The sequence below is a fragment of the Xyrauchen texanus genome, chromosome 13, assembly GCF_025860055.1.
Source record: "Xyrauchen texanus isolate HMW12.3.18 chromosome 13, RBS_HiC_50CHRs, whole genome shotgun sequence".
NCBI lineage: Eukaryota > Metazoa > Chordata > Actinopteri > Cypriniformes > Catostomidae > Xyrauchen > Xyrauchen texanus.
The window spans coordinates 46211978-46234230 of record NC_068288.1 but is presented as its reverse complement, the minus strand read 5'-3'; the positions used below and the strand labels follow the sequence as shown (position 1 = coordinate 46234230).

Sequence of the window (22253 nt, the reverse complement as noted above, 5' to 3'; positions counted from 1 at the left end):
TAATAATTAAATACAAAATGAGTGGAAAAACTGCAAAAAGTTCCACTTTTTAAAAGAACAAAGATATAGCCATAAATATGAGTTTTTCTGGAAGTTTTGCTCCACCATGTGGACAAGTATTACAACTGCTGGTTAAATGCATTGTTTTAGAGTGTTTATAGTTGAAATAAAGTTTGCTTTATTTCTATATTTACTTACATTGACAGAAATGTGACTTTATCTTTGCTGAAACTTGCTTTATTATCATTAAGTTAGTAATGCAAACTTAACCACTTAAACCGTGCATTCATTCTGAAATCAGATAGATAAATAAAAACACCTTTTGATTTTTAAGGGTTTTACAGTACTGTAGTTCCTTCATTTTCTCAATATAATATAATATAAAATTTACTAAAAATAAAAATGTATAATAAAATGTATTAAAGTGCCATGCAAATATGGTTATTTTGTTATTAACCTACATACATATGCTTCATTTACTGATCTGACTCATGCAAAGTTTCCTCGACTGACCTATTATTTCTCCATTTTGTTGAAAAATGATCAAAAGTAATAACATTTAATAAATGAGCATAAATGAGTACATGTAAAGTAAATTAGAGAACATTTGACATTGAAAGAAACACATTGCAGAAGGAACAAAACATCATTTTCTAGCGGTTTTCTTAGTTGTCTGACTCCTGTCAGCGGGAGGTTTTTGGACCTGTATGTTGCTGGCCGGATTCACCACACATCTTTTCTCCTGATAATGATTCAGAAGATTTCTCCACAAAACACTGCATCGCAGCAAGTTCTCATTACCTGTCAAAAGACCATAATTAGGGCACTGCAATCCAGTCATTCAATATAAAACATGCCAACATCAATAAACACCATGTATAGCACATAATCATGATAAATACTTCCAAAAAGGTTTATGGTTACAATGACATTTTGTATAATTAACCCTGACAGTATTAACACAAACTACTGTGCACCCAAACAAAAAGTTCCTTTGTTTATCAGAGCAGATGGTGTAAACTAACCAATGATGCACAGTCCTTCTTGTGCCCTGGTGATGCCCACGTTGACTTGATTCCGGTCCATGATGAATCCAAGTCGATTTATTGTCCAGGATTTGGTTGGTCGCGTCTCTATTTCGGATTTGGGGCAAGAGCGCACAGTTGACAAGATTACGTATTTCCATTCACTTCCTGTGTCCAAAGGAACCGAAAAGAGAAGTCTTGATTAAGGAAAATATAAACATGTATCTGCAACATTTACATGTAAAGCGCCAAAATATACAATCATAAATACAGACAGTTCATTGGTGGCCTTTAGTGAACCCTACTGTAAGATGACTATTGCAAATGATAAGAGTTTATCACCTTGACTTTTCATGATGGTGTTGACTGTGATGCCACACATGCCCTTATTGGACAGGGACTCACTAATATTTGCCACTTGAGCATTATATGGTGTCAGAATGGCAATGTCTTTTGCTTGTATCCCAGCACGGGTCAAAAGCTTGGCGATCCGCACCTGATAAAACAACGAAGTTATGAGTGGTAGAAAAACACACCACTGTCTCTGAAAAAAAAGAAAAGCTAAACATACAGAATTGATTAAGAGGTAGTATCAAGTTATATATAAATTGGGCCTACAATACATAGAACTGGATGGTAAATATAATTTGTACATTTTAAATTCAATAGTTTCTTTGGCCTTTTCATTTTGTTCTTTCTTTAATTATTTATTTTTTAAGTAGTTTATTAAGTTTGTTGGGTCTGTGCACTGTCGCACACTTGCTCGTTTACATTTTGGGAGCAGGGACGGAGCTAGAGGGCGGGGCTAGAGGACGGAGCTAGAGGGTGGTGGCTCAGCGGTTAAGGCTCTGGGTTACTGACCGAAAGGTTGGTGGTTCAAGCCCCAGCACTGCCAAGAAACCACTGTTGGGCCTTGACCCTATCTGCTCCAGGGGTGCTGTTTCATGGCTGACCCTGCGCTCTGACCCCAGCTAGTTGGGATATGCGAAAACAACTGCATTTCATTTGCTCTGTACGTGTACACTGCACAAGCCCCCTAAATTGCCAATTTGGCCTACTGTCACATCTCAAGATTCAGGCCAAAGGGTTAAAACAATATGCTCAAAAGAAAAGTGCATTTTTGAAGTGGTGGTGGTGCTATAGAATTTGTCCTGGAGACCCCAAATATTGTCTGTTGGCTATTGATGCCCACCTCTATCAGTGTAACAAATTTCATAATTTTCCAATGTACCATTCTGTGGGCTGCCATAGACTCCCATTGGGGAGGAAGAAGAAGAGCACTGGGATTTGAACCCATGACCTTTGGAATCATTAACCTGTGCTAAACACACTGTGCCACACAATTAACATGCTCAATGAGTGGCAAAGAGACCAGATGAGTTTAGAGTCAGCACACAAGTGTGAGTTATCTTTTGAACTAAAGGTAGCACTGTCACCAAACTTCTCAGTTATCCTCAGGACATAATGTTGATGATGCTTACTGATTTTATAAAAGAAGTGATGGCAGATATTTCAATTTGGTGGAGAGACAGTATGGCCATTATGAGGAAATCATGACCTAATGAATCCATAGGCACCAAGCTCATGATTTTTGGACATCTGGTTCATAAGTTACAGCCAAAAAGAGGCATTTTTCACATTTCTTGACCCATAGGTGGCGCTGTCTCCAAACATTGCATGTACCATCAGATCACAGTCCCGATGAGGCACACCAAGTTTTGTTTCGATAGGACAAAGTGTTGCTGAGATACAGCCTCAGATCCTTTCATCGGTATGGAGATTAATTTGAGCCATTATTATCAGGCAACATTTCAAGGACTAGTAGCGGAAAAATATAAAAATCATAATCCAAGATGGTGGCCACTTTAAAGGGTGGAGTTTTAATTTATGATGTTTGCTTGAATCATCAAGAGGTGAGTAATTAGACATAACAAATTATTTTGTTTCTAGAACAAACAGTTCAAAAGATACGCTAAAAAGAAAAGTACATATTTGACATGGTGGTGGCGCTATGGAGTATGGCCTAGAGACCCCAAAATTTGTCTGGGGACTATTCATGGCCACCACTATCAGTGTGCCAAATTTCATAATTTTCCTATGTACGGTTCTATTGGCTGCCATAGACTTTCATTGGGGAAGAAGAAGAAGAAGAAGAAGAGTACTAACAGAAACAATAGGGTCTACAGCTACTTCGTAGCTTGGCCCTTAATTTTCTAAATTATCCCAATCATCTCCCTTGGCTACACATTTCATATAGCCTATACTTGTATAGCCAGAAACACATTTGATTTGATTGGTCTGCTGCACTTCTCTCTCACCACTTCTTCTGCTTCTTCATCATTCGCCTTTGAATTTTCATTTCCTCGTTCAGTCGAGACCAGCAGACTTTTCTCCTTCCCTTCAACATGCCCAAAGATTATGGGCGTATGCCTTGATTCTGTGTGGAAAAGACTTGGTTTGTGTGGCACTGCAGTCTTTAACATTCCTTCATAGAACTCCTGAGATGGAAATGCACAAATGCCTTCTTGCTGTAGGAGACAAGACATGAGACAGACAACATTTTAGATTAAACAAATCTTAACACAACTCTAAAAGCTAAGAATGAGCTACTGACCAAAGTTGTCTAGGCCTGCTTTCTTATTTAAACCAATTCTGAGATTGAACTTCTTACCATTCTGTACTGAGTGTCAAGCATCAGCGCTTTGTCCATGTAACGTTCAAACAGAGATGTACTCATGCCCAATCTCTTCACCACATCACAGTGAACTATGGGCTGTAGCTGCATGTGATCGCCCAGAAGAATGATCTAGAATGTGAAATTTGTGGATAATAACCATATCATAGGAATATGTACATTCATTATGCAATGAATATAGAACACTTTCTCACTGGACCCCTCAGTTCTCCCGATGGCCAGTCCTCCCCTGATTGGCCCCCAAAGTGCGCTGGCCCACTGGGAAAATGCCTGGTATGCCAGATTACCTGTCCAGGTTTGGGGTTGTGCCAAAAGTTTGCCTTTTTAGCTTGTCTGTAGGTACCCTATATTTGTATTAACTCCATCCCATAAACCAGTGGTCCCAACCCTGTTCCTGGAGGCCCCCCAACACTGCACATTTTGTATATCTCCCTTTTCTGACACACCCAATTGTGTGGTGTTGGGGGGCCTCCAGGGACAGGATTGGGAACCACAACCCTAACCCAAACTCCAACCCTAAACCTAACTTTCAATGGAGTAAAAATGTGATTTTAGAGAGAAAATGCAACCTCCGGATCTCGCACAGCATTGTTTATGTGAACTTGATTACTTCCTGGTTCCCACAAGGCCAGAACTCATCCGTAGCACTAGAGGGGAATATATTCATGCTTGAATGGATGCAAAAAATGTCTGATGGAAGATGGCACTTCTTAGTAATTCAGCTGAATGTGGCTGATTTCAGGGTACATGAACTTTCAGAAGTAACATGTCGATTTCCTGTGGGATCATGTTGAATCAACATGGGAGTGTTTGGTTAAAATGAGCATTAGTTAGGAATCATACCTGTTCAGGTTTATGAGCTACTAGGGGAATGAAGGCTTCAGGTTCTGTTGCCATGGCACACTCATCAATGATGATCTGTTTTAAGTCAAGGGCTTCAGCCAAGGCAGGGTGGGAGGCTGCCGTACAAGTGCACAAGATGACATCATGCTCCAATAATTCATGTTTTCGAGCATTTTTGAGGGATTCTTTGTAGCTATGGAAAACAAAGTTCTTGTAACTTAAAATTAATGCTTTTCAATTCTTTCAAAATGTCCTAACCCCAAAAAATCAAGTCCAAACTTGTTTTCTTAATGTCTCAAGAAATCAGGAGTTCCTGAGAACACAACAGAGACATTTATCTCTTAAATCTTACATACCAATTTATTTCTTCATAAGTGAGTTGATCTCCTCTTTGAATTTTCATATCAAAAGCCAGTATTTGTGTAGAGAATGGGTTGTCGTCCTTTCGAATCAGGTGGTGTAATGCAATTGAGCTAATAAAACAACAATGCACGCCTGCTAGTGAAAATGGTTTAAATGTATGTATGATACTTTAAACAGATTATGATCTGTTATATGTAATAAATGGCTGGTGTTTGGGAGGGGTTCGTCAAACTGCAAATACAATACCTGAGCTCTGTGTTGGGCTTTTCCACTCTTTTAGAATGCCGTGAGAGCTTCAGATTGCAGCCTGGATAAGGATATTCCAACATCTCCATCTGATCACTGTAGACTCTGAGAGGTCTGAGTTGTTTTTCAAGTTTTAGGAGATGTCCTACAATGCATTGGCATGAATAATGAATTTTCTTTCAATTGGAATGCTTTGAACTGTAAGATACCCTTGGTAGGATATTGTGATCAAAACATTTACCAAGTTGAAATATTTTTCATTACCCTGTTTCATTGTCAGAGACAACTATAAGTAAGCCATTCTTGGTCTGATTTCCCCAAAAACATGTAAACGGTTTGTGGTAATTCAAAACATTCCAAATGAATTAATTTGGGGTGGTACTTATTGTAATAAGCTGCTTAGAGGAGAAGTGACTAGTTTGGCCAAGCAAAGGGATTGGGCCAGAAGAGTTGAGAGAAACCTGTTTGGAAAGAATATTTTTGCAGTTCCATTTGCCGCTTGTGGTACATAAATAACACATTGCACTTCTACAGTAATGAGGGCTAGTGACTGGGATCCCAGCTGGAAAACATGGAAATATCTGGGATTATTCTTTAAATGGTGATGTGCAAGCCTTGAAAAGTTAGGTTAATTATTCCTAGTCATATTATATAGGAATGGTGGTGGCATAGTGGGCTAAAGCACAGAACTGGTAAGCAGAAGGTTGCCGGTTCGATCCCCACAGCCACCACCATTGTGTCCTTGAGCAAGGCACTTATCTCCAAGTTGCTCCGGGGGGATTGTCCCTGTAATAAGGGCACTGTAAGTCACTTTCGATAAAAGCGTCTGCCAAATGCATAAATGTAAATGTAAATATTAGGCTCTAACATATTTTACCAGCTAGAAATTCATGTGTGTAAGTGCAGTCTCTTTAAAATGATTTTAATTGGTCAAAAGGAGTGGGAACCCTGTAATTAACAAGATATTGCTTAAATATATACTATGAATGTTTAGGACAGAAAGTTTTGGAGTGGGAGCATAAGCAGGATTTGTTGAAGGGGAAAAGATACATTTGGTTTAAAAAGTTTACCTGCAACCACATCAACAGACTTGTTTGATGGTCCGCAGTATAGAATGGCTCTCTTTTTAGTGGAAGGATGTTTTTGAATTGTCTCATGCAACCAGTTCACAATATGGACACCAACAACTGTTTTTCCAGTCCCTGTGACAAAAATATTCACCAATCTTATAGTGAAGTTAGATTACATATTGAATTTCAATATGAAGTGAACTACCTCTTGCAATGGCACAACAATAATACGTGAAAGAAGTGAAAAATCAAAGATTCTGACATTCTGACAAAGACATTTTTCAAATTAAATCTACAAAGACAATCTGACACCAAAGCATTGGAAATACCTCAGACGATGTCTCTTACCTGGTGGTCCTTGGATAAGAGTAAATGGCTTGGTCAGTGCTTCTCTTATAGCTTTACACTGACTGTTGTTAAGAGGGGGAAACCCAGAAGAGAGATCTTTAATCTCAAATCTGGCTGGCATCTGCTTCCAAGTTGTATTGCCTTTTAGGAGATACAGTGTTACTTTAAAAAAAATAAACTATATTGGATAAGATATGAAAAAAGAGATTGCTCTCAAACAAGTAGTATTTAGAGTAGAGATTGAAATAAGCAAAAATGGTAAATGGGTCTGCACTTATATAGCGCCTTTTTAACCTTAACGGTATTCAAAGCGCTTTACACTGCGTCTCATTCACCCATTCACACACACATTCATACACCAATGGCGGCAGAGCTACCATGTAAGGTGCTAGCCTGCCATTGGGAGCAACTTGGGGTTCAGTGTCTTGCCCAAGGATACTTTGGCATGTGGGCCGGGATTCGAACCACCAAGATCGCAGGCTTGTGGCCGACCCGCTCTACCAACGGAGCCACAGCCGCCCCTGAGGGGTATAGTATCTACCAAAAGTGTAGATACTATAGAGGCAGATAACCGGAAGACGAGAATCAATAGTACCTCTTTCGTAGTTGATTCCTTTGCCCATGGCAATGGTTTTCACTAGCTGGTTAGCTTTAGTTAGACTGTCAATTGCATTTTCTTTGCGCCTGTGAAAAAACAAACATATAACAAATAATTATATAAATATACAGTACACGTATATTGTCTTCTGAAGATGTGGTGGTAAGCTTCCAAAATACATTAAATTACATATACTTTAAGTAGTTATCAGACAGATCTGAAAGAATTCTTGACATTAACTTTATGTGAATTCAGTCTGCATTGCTGTGCATTTTTAATTGTAAGCTACTGTATACCATCTACTGTATAACTGTATTCCTTACACATCTGGCAGAAGTTTTGGAATTAGCTCCACTGTAAATCGTGTGCTCTCGTAGAAGATGCCCTCTGGAATATTTGTCATTGGCTTTTGGTTAATTCGAAAGTCAATTTGCAAATTCGTTGTTACTTTTGTTTTCTTTTCTTCAACTTCTGTAATTACACCATGGGCCACCCAAATGATAATGGGGATATCCATGAGATCTGTGCCCTGAGAGTTGACAAGAAATGGACAGGACTCCTTCTGGGGAATCTTTGTTCGAATGCAGAGGAAACAGTTCCTGAGGTCACATTCAATGGACCACTGGCCTTTTTTGTCGAGAGGGAGTAGAAAATACCCACTAAGTTTCTCTTGCTGAGATGCGTCCCATTTCAGAGGTGCATCTTCCAAAACAATGCTCTCATTTTCAGCCACTGCACTGGACACTGACTCCATTTCACACATAGGTTTCCATATTGCCTGATAATGCATGTATGTGCTGTATGAAGTCCTTGATGAGTTGAGTGCGTATTTTGAAAAACACTTGATTGGATCTTTAACATGCTCCAAACAAATCTCAAATTTTGGATGAACAATAAACAGCTGAACCGCTGGTGCCATTAATCCTCGATCTGTGGCTGTACCTAGCTGCACCTCGACTGCTTCACCTTGCTTTAATCTCAGGGACAGTTCAGCATAATGCTTAGATTGATCTGTTCCTGAATCTTTGGCTTGGTACAGTCTTTCCTGGAAGTGTCCTGTGTGGGTTCTTGAGCTAATGTCAAGCTCCTCAATCATGGGATACATTAATTCCCATTTTTCCTCTCTGAGAGTATCTATTAGGCATTTCCAGGTCTTTGTAGGGACATAGGCTGTGACTGAGTTTGGATTTTGTTGTTTAATTTCAGTGTGAATGTCAGGATTGGAGAATGAATATATCCTTCGGACCCATGTCAAGATCATGCTGTTGTTTGTTTCATCAAACTCTGGTTGATCTGCCAACTGAAGTTCCCTGTAATAAATGCCTAAATTTTCTGGTATAGAGGCTCTGTTAAGTGGGAAGGATATTCTGAAGTTTGTCCCTGATGGATTGAGTTCCACAATGTATGCCACCTTCCTTTCACTCTGGGTTGACAGTTTTGATGCAAAATGAAGGGCATTTGCTTTCCTCTCATATGCAGACTGATGGTGATTCTTCCTGGCAAATTCCAAACAAGACAAGTTAATGTCACGGGATGTGTAATGCGGTTCTGTCTTGTCAATCACAGAATGAAGAAGACGCTGCACAATGACATCTATATACCGGCGAATTGGAGATGAGGCCCATGTATAACTGTCAAGATGTAAATTGTAGTGCCCAATTCTTGCGCCGTGGGTCGAGTTTGAGCGCAAAAAATATGCTTTGTGAAAGAGTCTCCTAAATGCAATAGCCAAAGGAAGAAGCTGTGGGTGAATGTCATCAGTTGTAATAAAGTCAATTATTCTGTATGTGTCTTTGGCCTGAGCAGCTTTCTTAAGACTTTTCAAAAGTGATATTAATATGGGGAAGGTTTCAGCACTTTCTGGGTTTCGCATGTCGATTAAAAGGTTACTCATACTTTGTCTCCGCAGTTTGTGAGAATCAGCTTTACTTGCATCAGCTTGACATGAGAGGTGAATAGAAAGAGGAATCAAAGAGGCATTTCTGTCAAAAAGGACATTCATCTGTTCACTTTTTGGCCTGTCCTGGCATCTGAGTGGAGTTAGGCTCCTTGTTTCTTCATCAGACAGAAGGTGTTCAGCAACTGCATAGTTAAACATGATCATCAGCTCTTCCACCATTTGGTGAGATCGTCTTCTTCCGAGGGTCACATCCTCATCTGGAGGTTTGTAGCACCAGTCTTCTTGTTTCCTGCATTTCCTGTGAACCTCGGCAAAGTGACATGCTACCACGAGGCAGACTTCAAGGAGGTCAAAATTTGTAACATTGACTGGCTTTTCAATTATGTCTTCAGCTTCGTTATAGGAAAACTTCCTTTTGGAGCAAATGACAGACTTGCAAAATGATCTCTTCTTTATGAAGTCTGTCCTTTTATCAATTTCGACCATCAAGGAGATGGCTCGTCTATCATGATTAGGGATCAGACTGAAGAAATTGGTACTCAGTTCTTCAGGGAACATATATGTTGGCTCCTTCTCTGGTGTATAGAATGCAGTACCTCGCTGTCTCGCATATTTGTCCAGTTCACTGTCTTTAGCCACAAAGCTTGCAACATCAGAAATGTGGACACCTATTTCATAGCACTCACCTAAATCCCTTACACTAATAGCATCATCAAGGTCCTGTGAATTAGCAGGATCAATGGTGAATGTTGGGAGGTCTCGGAAATCTTTTCTTCCATCTTCAGATATTTGAAGACCTTGAAAATGTTGCATCTCTCTTTGCACAATTGAAGGAAGTGTTCTATTCAACTGAAACTCTATGTCAAGTACCTTCAATCCATCCTCTAATGTTGCTATTTTTGGAAACACTCCCACAACAATTCCCAAGGGATACCAGCAATACTTTCTCCACTTAAGGACTCTGACAACAAAGAGATAATTTCTATGGGCTGCCTCAGTTATTTTGATGAATTTCTCATTCGTGTGGTCCACAGGATTTCGTACTGCAATGTGGTTTGGTTTGTGCTTGCAAAATGGTGTATAAATTTTGGAGACACATCTGTTAATTGGTGTCATAACCTGACTATCATGCCTTTCAAGAGTGCAAACAAATTCTTTGAGGGTATCTGCACAACCAAGGCTCTTGATTACTTTTCCCTTTGTTTGATTTGATTGCTCACTCAGGATCTCCACTGTTACCTTGTCTCCAGGGAATGACTGTCCCAAATTCTTTCTACCCTTGATATTGATACATAGGGTGGGCTCATCAAGTGGTACAGCATAACCTCGGTCAAAACTCTCCATGACCAGCTCACAGCATTTGTGGATAGTGGCGTTACTCTGTAGTTGCTCTGCATCTACTTCTTCAACATGGTGGACCACATTTCTGTCAAGATGCTCATTTTGAAAAACAGGAAACAAGCCTTCCTCTGTCAATTCAATGTTTATGTCTTTACTCTCATCAAGAAGCTCTTTAAGTATTGGGTCATCTATGTCTGGTATCTCAGATGTGGTTGATTCACTATCACTGCTGTCTTCATTCTCACTTCTGCAGAGCTCGGATATCTCAAGAAGTTCTTGTTTCAAAGAATCCTGGGTAAGGTTATGGGCACTTCCTTTGTTAATGCAATGCCCTATGTAAGACCCCCAAAGTCTCCAGCACATCCCAAAGTGAGGACTAGAAAGTGCAGCTGCATCTCCAACCACAAATATTTGGGATTGGGCTCTCGTCATAACAGTGTTCAGCACACGCATGTCATTGAAAAACTCAAGACAGTTCTGTTTAGTCACAAATAGGCTGTCCATAGTGTGCACAGTGGAAATCAGAATGACTCGGAATTGTTTTCCTGCAAAATATTTGGAAAATAGTTATGTACTATATAATCATTTAAAGTACTTTACAATGAACTATATAATGCATGTATCATGAATCATCTATACCTTGCACATTTTCTGCATTCTCCACAGTAATACGCCTCAGTCCAAGCTGAGCCAATCTTTTTCTTATTTCACGAACCTGTAATACAAGAGTTGAGCACATCTGTTCAATGATAAATAAACAAGTTTTCATTCATTTTGATAATTGAGCAGGTTGCCCTCTATAGAAGTATGATGTAGATATGTAACGCGCAATAGTTTTGATACCTGTGTGCCTTGTGAAAGGACACAGATTGATGCTGGATCTTCATCGTGCCACTCTTTTGGCCAGTCCCTCATAATTCCTTGCACAATGTCAACAACACTCTGAATTTGTTCTGGATTGAACCAGGACATGCTTGTTGGGTCCAAACGGCATTCTCCTCTTACATGATGGAACTGCAAGGCATGTTGGCATGGATGAGGAGGCACATTTCCTGTAGCCTTGATCACATCTGTCTTTCCCACATAAAAATGTGTGGACACGAAATCCACGATGTCATTTGTGGAACGGTAGTTTTCATTGAAAATGATTCGGCTTTGTTTGGCAGCACTGCTGTTCTCAGCTTGGTAGTAGTAGAAAAGCCGATTTAGCAGCGTACACTCTGAACATTTGTCTTGCCTCACAGAGAATAGCTTGGGTCCCATCTGCATGTGATCTCCTGCTAAAACGACACGTGTCTTTTTACCAGCCAAGCCTAGTGCCATAAGAGCTTCGCACTCCAACATCTGAGAAGCTTCATCGATCAGAATGTGGCTGAAGTAGTTCTCAGGGAGCTTCATGTCATGAAAGTAACGAGCCATTGCAGTTGTTGTTATTATGATTCTTGTGGAATCTAGAACAAATTTATCAGGAAACTCAAATTGATTGCCATCAATGGATACATGGCAATACTGTAGAGTAGTGTGATCAGTGGATTCCAGTGGATTCCTTTCCTTTGCCTTTATTCTCAGAGGTTTGGCTTCAGGATGACCAGCTGTTACATGTTCATGGAAATGATTTTTCACATAAAGATCTGCAGAACTGCATTGAGAAAAAATTTATAGTATCAGTATACCGAGACAACTGTTTGGATACCATGGTTTAAACATCTGATACAATCCCTGTGCCATGGTACCATTACAGCAATTTTTGGTGAGCAGTGGAACTTTAAGTTTACCTGTTTGTATGCGTACAAATCAAGACTTTGTTCTGTGGTTGCTTCACAAGTGCCTGGGCTATCTTTGCAAGGGTTCGAGTTTTCCCTGTTCCAAAAGGTCCATAAATCAACAAAGGTGGCACACTGCATGCATTGTCTGTTACTCCCAATACAAAGTTAATTGCAGCTTGTTGTTTCTGCATTTAAATCCCCTGTATCTGACTGGCAAGAAATAGGGATGCTGCTGTTTCTCAGATCAGGCAAAACCTTGTCAAAGTGCGGGAGATCATCAACAGCCTTGTGCATCTCGCAGAACCTTTGGCGATTTAGTTGAAACTGGATCTCCATCTCACATTGCTGCCCGTTTTGCAGATGAAGATCAGTGCAGCAACGTTCGGAGAGCTTCAAATGTAATTGTGTCTCAGTAGAAGTGTCTTTTAAAAATTCAGCCTCATAAAGAAGACCAAAACAATTATCATTTTCCACCAAATGCACAAGAGCTTTGCTAACATGCCTTTTCAATATGTAACCTTGAGGAGTATTAGGAGTGAGTGGATGAGAAAGAGGCACAAGAGCAAATAGTTCTCCTTGATAAGCAAATTTGAGTCCAAACCAGGCATCAGACAGGTTATTTTTCAACTGCACAGAACCTCGTAAATTCAGCCTAGAAATAGTTTTTTTGGGGGAAAGAGTGCAGTTTTAAAATTTCAATTGTACTCGTACTTAATTGAAATATTACTTGCACTAATTTAAAACCATACAAAATACCTTGCAAGTAGTTCAGCTTCTACCTTTTCCTCCTGATACAGAAACGTGTGCATGCTGTCTTTGTAATTACCATGATCAATTGAGGAAACAGCATGAGTCTGGAAGTTCACCTGATGTTTCATAACAAGCTTGTATTTATTTAGCAACTCCCTCTCTGCCTCTTCCATTTCACCAAAAGGGATGATTTCCACATTTTCCACATTCCAAGCCTCAGGATTCCTGTCAGTCACTGACTCACTTTGTGTTTCTTGTTGAACCTCAGATGCTGGAGTAATGACTGATGTTCTCTTACTCTCATGTGCATCTTGCTCTTCCTCTCCAACTCTGACCTTGATTTTTTGTTGCAGTACGGGTCTTGTATTGAAGTCAAACACCACCCATTGTTCATAATGTCCTGGTTGGTCAGATGTGAAGGACACTGGTATTTCGTACACTACAGAAAAAATGTAATTACAATTGAATAGGTAGAAGCAGACAAGGAACAACAATACCTGGACTCGCTTATTATTCTCAGCGATTTGTACAGAGCCGATCTCACCCGTGAACTGCCAAAATACAGACAGCACGTTACATGCCCCACCAGAGTCAGAATCAGAATTAACTTTATTGCCAAGTATGCTTACATACACATATAAGAACTTGGAAATACAACCTCTGAGTCTATGTGGATTTCCCACTTCAGGTCCTGTGAACATGGTAGTGCCCAGGACGTGCCCAGGTAGTGGTAGTGCCCAGGACCCTGAATGACTCCACTTAATAAGTGAGTGTGGGTGTCAGTGTTGGGGTGTTCCTCCTAAAATCCACTATCATCTCCACTGTTTTGAGCATGTTCAGCTCCAGGTTGTTTTGACTGCACAAGATGGCCAGTTCAACCTCCCTTCTGTATGCAGACTCAACATCATCTTCGAGGAGGCTGATGACAGTAAATTAACTTATATAGTGCCTTTGTAACCTTAGCGGTATTCAAAGCGCTTTACACTGCGTCTCATTCACCCATTCACACACATATTCACACACCAAAGATGGCAGAGCTGTCATGCAAGGTGCTAGCCTGCCATTGGGAGAAACTTGGGGTTCAGGGTCTTGCCCAAGGACACTTCGGCATGTGGAGTCGTGTTGGCCAGGAATCGAACCACCAACCCTGCATTTAGTGGACAACCCGCTCTACCACGTGAGCCTGATTAACAGAGGGGTCCTGGGCATTGAAGTTGTTTGTGTACAGGGAGAGGAGTAGTGGGGAGAGTACATGTCCATGGGGGGCGCCAGTGCTGATTGTACATGTGCTTGAGGTGAATTTCCCCATTCTCACTAGCTGCTGCCTGTCTGTCAGAAAGCTGGTGATCCACTGACATATAGAGGTGGGAACAGAGATCTGGGTTAATTTAGTCCACAGGAAAGCGGGGTTGATGGTGTTAAAAGCCGAACTGAAGTCCACAACAATACAAGTATACAACAATAAATGATGGATATCGCTCTGTCCCTCAAGCAGCTTTGGGACACTCTGATCACTGTCTGGTTAATCTTCTTCCGATCTAAAGGCTGAAACTAAAATCAGCTAAAACTAGTAAAGACTGAAAAAAAAGGACAAAAGAAGCAGAGCTGGAACTACGTACAAGCCTGATGCATTCCTACAAACATATTTAACATATAATGATAAACAGTGGTTTACAGCAGGACTCATGCCAAAAACAGACTAGAGATTAGAGTGGCTAAAAGAAGCTATGCTGAAAAGCTGAAAAAGAAGTTCTCAGCTAATGATCCTGCATCAGTGTGGAGAGGCCTGAAGGACATTACCAAATACAAGACACCACCCCCAACTCTGTAAGGAATGAACAACTGGCTGGCGATCTGAATGTGTTTTACTTTAGATTTGAAAATCCTAGTTTCACACCCCACACCCGCTCCGACCTTCACATCACACAAACATTTACACTTCCTGCAACCCCCCTCCTCCCCTCTCCTGCTACTCAACCTGCATTTAGGATCTGTGACGAGGATGTGTGCCGGATCTTCTGGAAACAGAAGACCAGGAAAGCACAGGGCTCCGATGGGGTTTCACCCACTTGTCTAAAATCCTGTGCTGACCAGCTGGCCTCCCATCTTCACACAGTGTGAAGTTCCTTGTCGATTCAAATGCTCCACCATCATCCCTGTCCCAAAGAAACTCAAAATCACAGGCTTAATGACTACAGACCCGTTGCTCTGACATCTGTGGTCATTTTAGAGACTGCCCATCTGAAGGACATAACTGGACCCTTTCTGGATCCCCTGCAGTTTGCTTATCGAGCTAACAGGTCTGTGGATGATGCAGTCAATATGGGCCTACATTACATACTTCAACATCTAGATAGACCAGGGACATATGCAAGGATACTTTTTGTGGACTTGATTTCAGCTTTCAACCCCATCATTCCAGCTATACTCCGGACTAAATTAAACCAACTCTCTGTTCCACGTCTCTCTGTCAGTGGATTACCAGCTTTCTGACAGACAGGTAGCCGCTAGTGAGACTGAAATTCACTTCCAGCACCTGTACGATCAGCACTGGCACCCCCCAGGGATGTGTGTTCCCCCCACTACTCCTCTCCCTGTACACAAATGACTGCACTGCCAAGGATTGACTCCATTGTGAAAAAGGCCCAGCAGAGGTTGTACTTCCTTCACCAGCTGAGGAAGTTCAACCTGCCACAACCTCTACTGACACAGTTGTACTCCGCAGTCATTAAGTCTGTCATCTGCACTTCAATAACTGTCTGGTTTGGTTAATCTACGTAATCGGACATCAGAAGACTACAAAGGACAGTTTGGACTGCTGAGCGGATTATTGGTTGCCCCCTGCCCTCCCTCCAAGAACTGTACACTTCCAGAGTGAGGAAAATGGCTGGAAAAATTACTCTGGACCCCACTCACCCTGCCCACTAACTTTTAGAACTGTTGCCTTTTTGCTGGCACTATAGAGCACTGAACACCAGAACTGTCAGGCACAAGAAAAGGTTTTTCCCTCAGGAAAAACCTCACATATCCATGTGTATTTCTGTATATACTTATATTACCTATACACTTTTTATTTTTATTCTATTTTTATATTTTCTCTGTCTTGTTGCTGTATTGTTTGTGTACTGGAAGCTTCTATCACAAAGACAAATTCCTTGTATGTTTCAGTATATGGTTATTGGCAAAGCTCATTCTGATTCTAAGCATAGGGTGGATGTCAATTTAAGCATTACTAATCACAAAAGTATTTGTATATGAATGACACCCTACCAAATGAGAAGTCAAAATGCAAGTTCTACAGGTTTTATCATTTATATGTCATGCGATAAACATTAAATATTTACCTTTTGGATCATCGCTGGGATTACCAATTAGAAACCAATCACTAGTAGAATATGACTGCTCCACATAGGGGTCTTTACTGAGGGTGAATGTTGCCCCGACTTCATGTCTAAGTAAAGCAACAATTTCTAAAGGCACCTGGAGGGATACAAAGGATGTAGAATAGTGAGCGTTGATGAAAATCAATGACAGAGTTGACTGTTTTACAGTACTGACATTGTTGCAAGCTTGGCAGACACCAAACCTCATAAAAGTTTATTTGAATGACACCTTTATTGTAGTGACTATTTGCACCCATTATGAAAAATTGTGTCATCAATGTTGTTGGCATGGAGGGCAGGGCCGTATCAATGTAATCTGGGCCCATTGAATGTACATTGCTCTGGGCCCCTTTCCTACCAAAAGATACAGTTTAGAATTTGTTGTGGGACCCCCTGGACCTCTGGGCCCTTATAATCGTTACCACCTTTCATCCCACTAGCTACGGCCCTGGTGGAGGGTATGTAACGGGAGCCAGCTGGTAAATGGCTGTGCAGTGTGTAAACCTCACTCTCCTGACCTCAAGAGGTGCACTAGCGACTAGCGACTGACGCTAGAGCCTGTAGCCTTTAGCTTCCTTGTTAGCGCACCCGCCTCCCACTCCGGAGACGTTGGTTCGAGTCCCGTTCGGAGCGAGAAGGACCGGCAACAATGGTGCCGTGACCCGGATGGGAGTGATATTTAGGGGGGGTGAGTGTAACGGGAGCCAGCTGGTAGATAGCTGTGCAGTGTGTAAACCTCACTCTCCTGACCTCAAGAGGTGCACTAGCGACTGACGCTAGAGGTTGTAGCATTTAGCCTCCTTGTTAGAGCACCCACCTCCCATGCCGGAGACGTCGATTCGAGTCCCGTTCGGAGCGGGGCGATTTTTTTTGTGGAAGCGACCAGAGTTTGAAACCGCCTTTTCTCCCCACCCTGTTTCCTGTCTCCACTCTTAATATTTCCTTAAATACATATAGTAATAAAAAGCTAAACGGTTGATTTCCTTGCAGTGATCTGGTCGTGATGAAGGTCGTGGAGTTCTGCCAATACAGTAAAGATTCATCATTACTATATTTTAGCATTTAAATTGGGGTGCAAATAGTATCTGCCTACATTCGTTCCATTAAAGTTAGCACATAAGATTTTCAACAATTTAAGCCCATAATTGTGCTGTCCAAATTTTCTATAACATTTTGTTTAGAAAAATAAAGACAATTGTTTTCATATATGTGAACGTACAAACCTTAGAAATGATGGTAAAAATCCAAATATATCGTATTCCCTTTTGTCTGACATAGACACTATCTAAATCCGGCTCACAAGTGACAGAAACATCAGGAAGGGTGTCGTTCATCTACAGGAACATAAAGGTTTTAATTGAAAAGAAGTAAAATAACAAGCAAGCTTTGGCTTTAAACTGGCTAATCATTTGCATTCAAATTACAGTATGCATTGTTTACTCACTGCACCGCTCACTCACTATAATTTCCTTGCTCTTGCTGTGCCTGTATTCCTCCAAAAGTATGTCTTGATAAGACAGAAGACCCTGCTCAGCTGCATTTTTAGAGTTTTTCCGTGCAGTCTTGATTCTTTGTCTCCATTCCTGCAGTTCCTGTTGACTGTGCGCCTCCATGCAACTGTCTCCATACTCGCATATCAGGTATCTATGGGAGAAAGTTTAGTACTGTCTTACTTCAAAACAAGCAAACATCTAAACATCATGTCAAACTGTCAAACATCTAATGTCATTGCCAAGGCTACCTGGTACACAATTTCAAATCTTTGATTGTCGGTGGTGGATCACGGTACGTCCACAGGGACGATGAATCTTCAAAGATCAGTCTCCTATGCGCCAACGTAAAACAGTGGTTCATGAAGGCCTCATTTGTTGGAAACTTGCCATTACATAATTTGCAATAGAACGGTTGTCTTCTGTTTTGAGACTTTGATTGCAGCAGGTCCAGTCGATTCAAGCCTTCCCTGCTCTCTGCCCTCCACACCGCCATCTCTACCTCATTATGGGCAAAACCACAACGTTGGTCTCCATGTTTACACGGCTCACCTTTGGCCACATACATGCAGTTTGCTATATGAGACTGCTGTCTAGGCAGTGGTCTGATCTCGGTATAGATGTCTCTACTCTGCTTGTCCTTCTTGTAGAAGGCCAGAAGAGGTTGCCAGCCATGCCCAGAAGTACACTGTGCACTTTGCAATTTGTAGGATATCTTCTGAGGAACAAGGTGAAAACATCTCTTGCAGACCTCTACAAATCTCCCTTTGAAGACAGAGATGAATCTCTCCACTGCAGCGAGACATTCCAGAGTTGTTCTGTCGCCATCAGGGGGAGACCAGGGGTTTGTCTTGATCAGGTTCACGAGCTGAGGAATTGTCAAGTCTTCATCTTTCATGAAGTTCCACAAGGCTGCTTCCTCTTCGCTCCTTGCGTAGGTACATCTATTTCCATGCTGTCTGCATCCGTGTGCTTCATTATAGTACCAGCAAGTATTGTACGTCTGTGGTCTGGGAAAATCTGGCAGGGCTGAAACTGGCCTCCAAACTAATTGGCAACCTTGACGCTTGATCAGTAAGATGTTTTCTGAGCACTTATGGTTGACCCGGAGAAGTGAGTATGAAATATCACTGCTTCCTCTTTTTATACACTGGTTACATCTCACACAAACATTGTATCTCTCTTGTAATGTTCTGAGATTTTTAGGATTCCCCCCAAAAGCCATGGTTTAGCAGGCATGAAAGTCCTGTGAAAGCATGAATCAAAATGCAGTTTTCTGTGTTAACACTTCAGTAATTGGACATTCTAATTTTGATATGAAACTGTAAAAACAAATCTGTCACAATGTAATGCATCTTTGTAAAGAGCCTGTTATTTAAGCAAGCTATATTGGACACGACAGCAAACCCACAGCCTGTGTAAGAGAAGATCCAGATGCCCTTTGCTGTTGTTCAATTCACATGTGAAGATGTCGTTTACATAGAAGAAACTAGGGCTGTCAAATGTGTGTCAGGAGGCGCGTGAGACACGATGATTACGTAGCTGACGCGGTTTGTTTTTGTTAGCCTATCCAGTTACAACCCTTTATTTTAGAACTCTTTATTTTGGTCACACATTATACACACAGTTTTTTGCATATATACAGTGAAATGTATTCGTTTTCACATATCCCAGCTAAGCTGGGGTCAGAGTGCAGGGTCAGCCATGATACAGCGCCCCTGGAGCAGATAGGGGCCTTGCTCAAGGGCCCAACAGTGGTGTCTTGGTGGTGCTGGGGCTTGAACCCCCCAACCTTCTGGTCAGTATCCCTGAGCCTCAACCACTGAGCCACCACTTCCCAGTTCAACCCATTAGATGCGGCACGGCTGCGTTGATAATTTGAAAATGGCTGATAAAGAGAGTGAGGAGTCGGAGAGGATCTTACTTACACCAGAACATCCTAAAAGTGCTGTGTGGCACTTCTTCGGTTTCTAGAGTATCGAAGGCGAAATTGGTTTTGTCAACAATGTCATTGTTAAGTTACATAAGAAACCGCTGCTATATCACTCCACAACATCTAACTTGAGAAGACGCGTGCAGTCTTCTCATCCCGAAGACGAGGGGCCGTTATTAAAACAGTCCAGGGTATTACCGGCACATCGGTCAGAGCTGAGCGTTGTGTTTACATCAGCTGGAAACATTGTCAACATAAACGCTCAGCACTTGCTGCAGATCACATTAACCGTCTGGTGTTTTTGACAAACTATATGTAGATGTATGAGTGAGTGGATAGTTTCAGAGTAACAGTTTGCCATTGTGTGTTAACTGTTGAAGCGTGTTTTCTCATATCACTTATATGCACTTTTGTTACCTCAATTTCCTTGCGTGATCAGTTAGGAAATTGCATTTGATCTATGAACGATTGTTTAAAACGTTATGCACTTTAAACAAAGTCATGTCATTTCATTTCAATAAAAAAAGCGACGCTTGATTTGGATTATATTTGCTCATTGCGCTCACTTGCGCCCTCTTGTGGGCTTAGGAGACAGTACTTTTTTCCTCTAACATAATGCCTTTAGAATTAGAATATAATTTACATTTACATTTATGCATTTGGCAGATGCTTTTATCCAAAGCGACTTACAGTGCACTTATTACAGGGACAATCCCCCCGGAGCAACCTGGAGTTAAGTGTCTTACTCAAGGACACAATGGTGGTGACTGTGGGGCTCGAACCAGTGACCTTCTGATTATCAGTTTACCAGTTATGTGCATTAGACCACTACACCACCACCACTCCAATTTGAATATTACTATTATTTAAGATATACGAATTTAGTTTTTCAGCCATTCTAGAAGAGACGTGAGGTGAGTCATGCCACTAGTCATGCCACTTTAAAACAGCGCTGCATCTTTAAATTAAATATTTAAATATTTTAGTTATTTAAGTATCTAAGTTAAATCAATAAGTTATTGTCTTTCATGTTTGCTGAATTAGGCTCATTATACAGTTGATTGCACTTCATTCACAACACTGTGCTAATTGCTCGGGGCTATTAACGTTGTGCTATCACCCCCCGAGGAAAGCAGGCGGTAAACTGAATTAAAAAAAAATATTCGGTACATTTTCAATTGATCATGGCAGCAGTAATCCATCGAACAATGATCAAATGAGGTTGATGAGAGTTATAACTGGGCATGTATCCAAAAGCGCTCTGAAACGACCCGCAGGATCGGAGCGGTGCTGTGCCAATTCACCATTGATTGTGCTAAAGCAGTGCAGACGGTGCATGCAAATAAACAGCGCTTTTATCACAATTCACTCTTAGTGATTGTCAGTGTGATCTCATGAAGGTTCCCATGGCAACATTATTGCAATAGGAATATATGTGCTTCATTACACGTTTTGCTGCATTTTCCCAGTGAAATGTCCATCGAGGTTGCCAACATTTGGTGAAATTGTGTTGTAAACAGACAAGGTTGTTAAGGAATATTAGATGGTTGTAATGACTAAAATGAACCTTCCTAACCTAAAACATGAAAAGCAACAAAAAGCGCCATCTTTACACTCAGTGCAAATAGCATTAGATGCTATTAGCACTCTAGTGAAAACTGGCAGATACTGTTTCACCCCTTACAGTACAGGGGCATCACTGTGTAACCGGTCCTGGTCGCCCCACTCCGAACGGGACGCCAACAGCCGAGGCGTGGGAGATGGATGCTAACAAGGAGGCTAAAGGCTACAGCTAATGGCTAGCTGTAAAGGCTAGTGCACCTCTTGAAGTCAGGAGAGTGAGGTTTACACTGCACAGTAGTGTTGTCAAAAATACCGGTACCAAGTCGGTACTCAAACAAAAAATTATTTACAATACCAGAATTTCTGGGGGTACCCATGCAGAGGCGGGAACTTTCGAACGCTCACAACAAGCAAAAGATGACGACAAGCAAAGCTGCTGCGGAGTCTCAACTGAATCATGTCGAAAAGAAAAGTGGAAAAAGCAGGTTTGGAAATTCATAGATCAGCAAAAACCTGTTAGTAAACGCTGCTTTCGCAATTTTCTGACGAAAGGAGGAAACACATTAAACTTAATAAAGCACCTGAAAGACAGACACCCGGATTTATACAAGCAACTAAAGCAGGCGAGTTTAAAAGCATATTATCATTTGCATTAGGGCCGAAACGTTTAGTCAACATTATCGACAACGTCGAAAATACAAACCTGACGAGAAAAATGTTCGTTGCCGAATAGTCGTTTGATCTCATTTAACGCAACATGAGAGCAGCAGTTTACGCCTGAAGGAGGAAGAATTACACAGATCACAGATGCACTCCAAACTTTCAGTTTATTTGATGTAGATCCCAAAGTATCAGCGAATGATTAAAGTACATTCAGAAGCATGTCCCGTTGTGGAATAAGCGGAGGCGGAGCTCTTTAAAGGAAACATCCCGGCGTAA

The 22253-nt window shown here is 41.2% G+C and overlaps 1 protein-coding gene across 1 annotated transcript; it reads right to left on the bottom strand.

Annotated features, from left to right (window-relative positions):
- Positions 1 to 230: 230 nt before the first annotated feature.
- Positions 231 to 19043, bottom strand: helz2a (helicase with zinc finger 2a). Its single transcript, XM_052140552.1, is given in 21 exon segments — positions 231 to 801; positions 1026 to 1193; positions 1368 to 1521; positions 3344 to 3553; positions 3697 to 3831; positions 4564 to 4756; positions 4920 to 5036; positions 5173 to 5317; positions 6243 to 6374; positions 6591 to 6731; positions 7186 to 7274; positions 7512 to 10974; positions 11069 to 11144; positions 11273 to 12068; positions 12205 to 12380; positions 12382 to 12847; positions 12952 to 13384; positions 16290 to 16425; positions 17552 to 17662; positions 17789 to 17972; positions 18070 to 19043. Coding segments are annotated over 21 exon segments (8454 nt in total). The 3' UTR covers positions 231 to 646.
- Positions 19044 to 22253: the final 3210 nt, after the last annotated feature.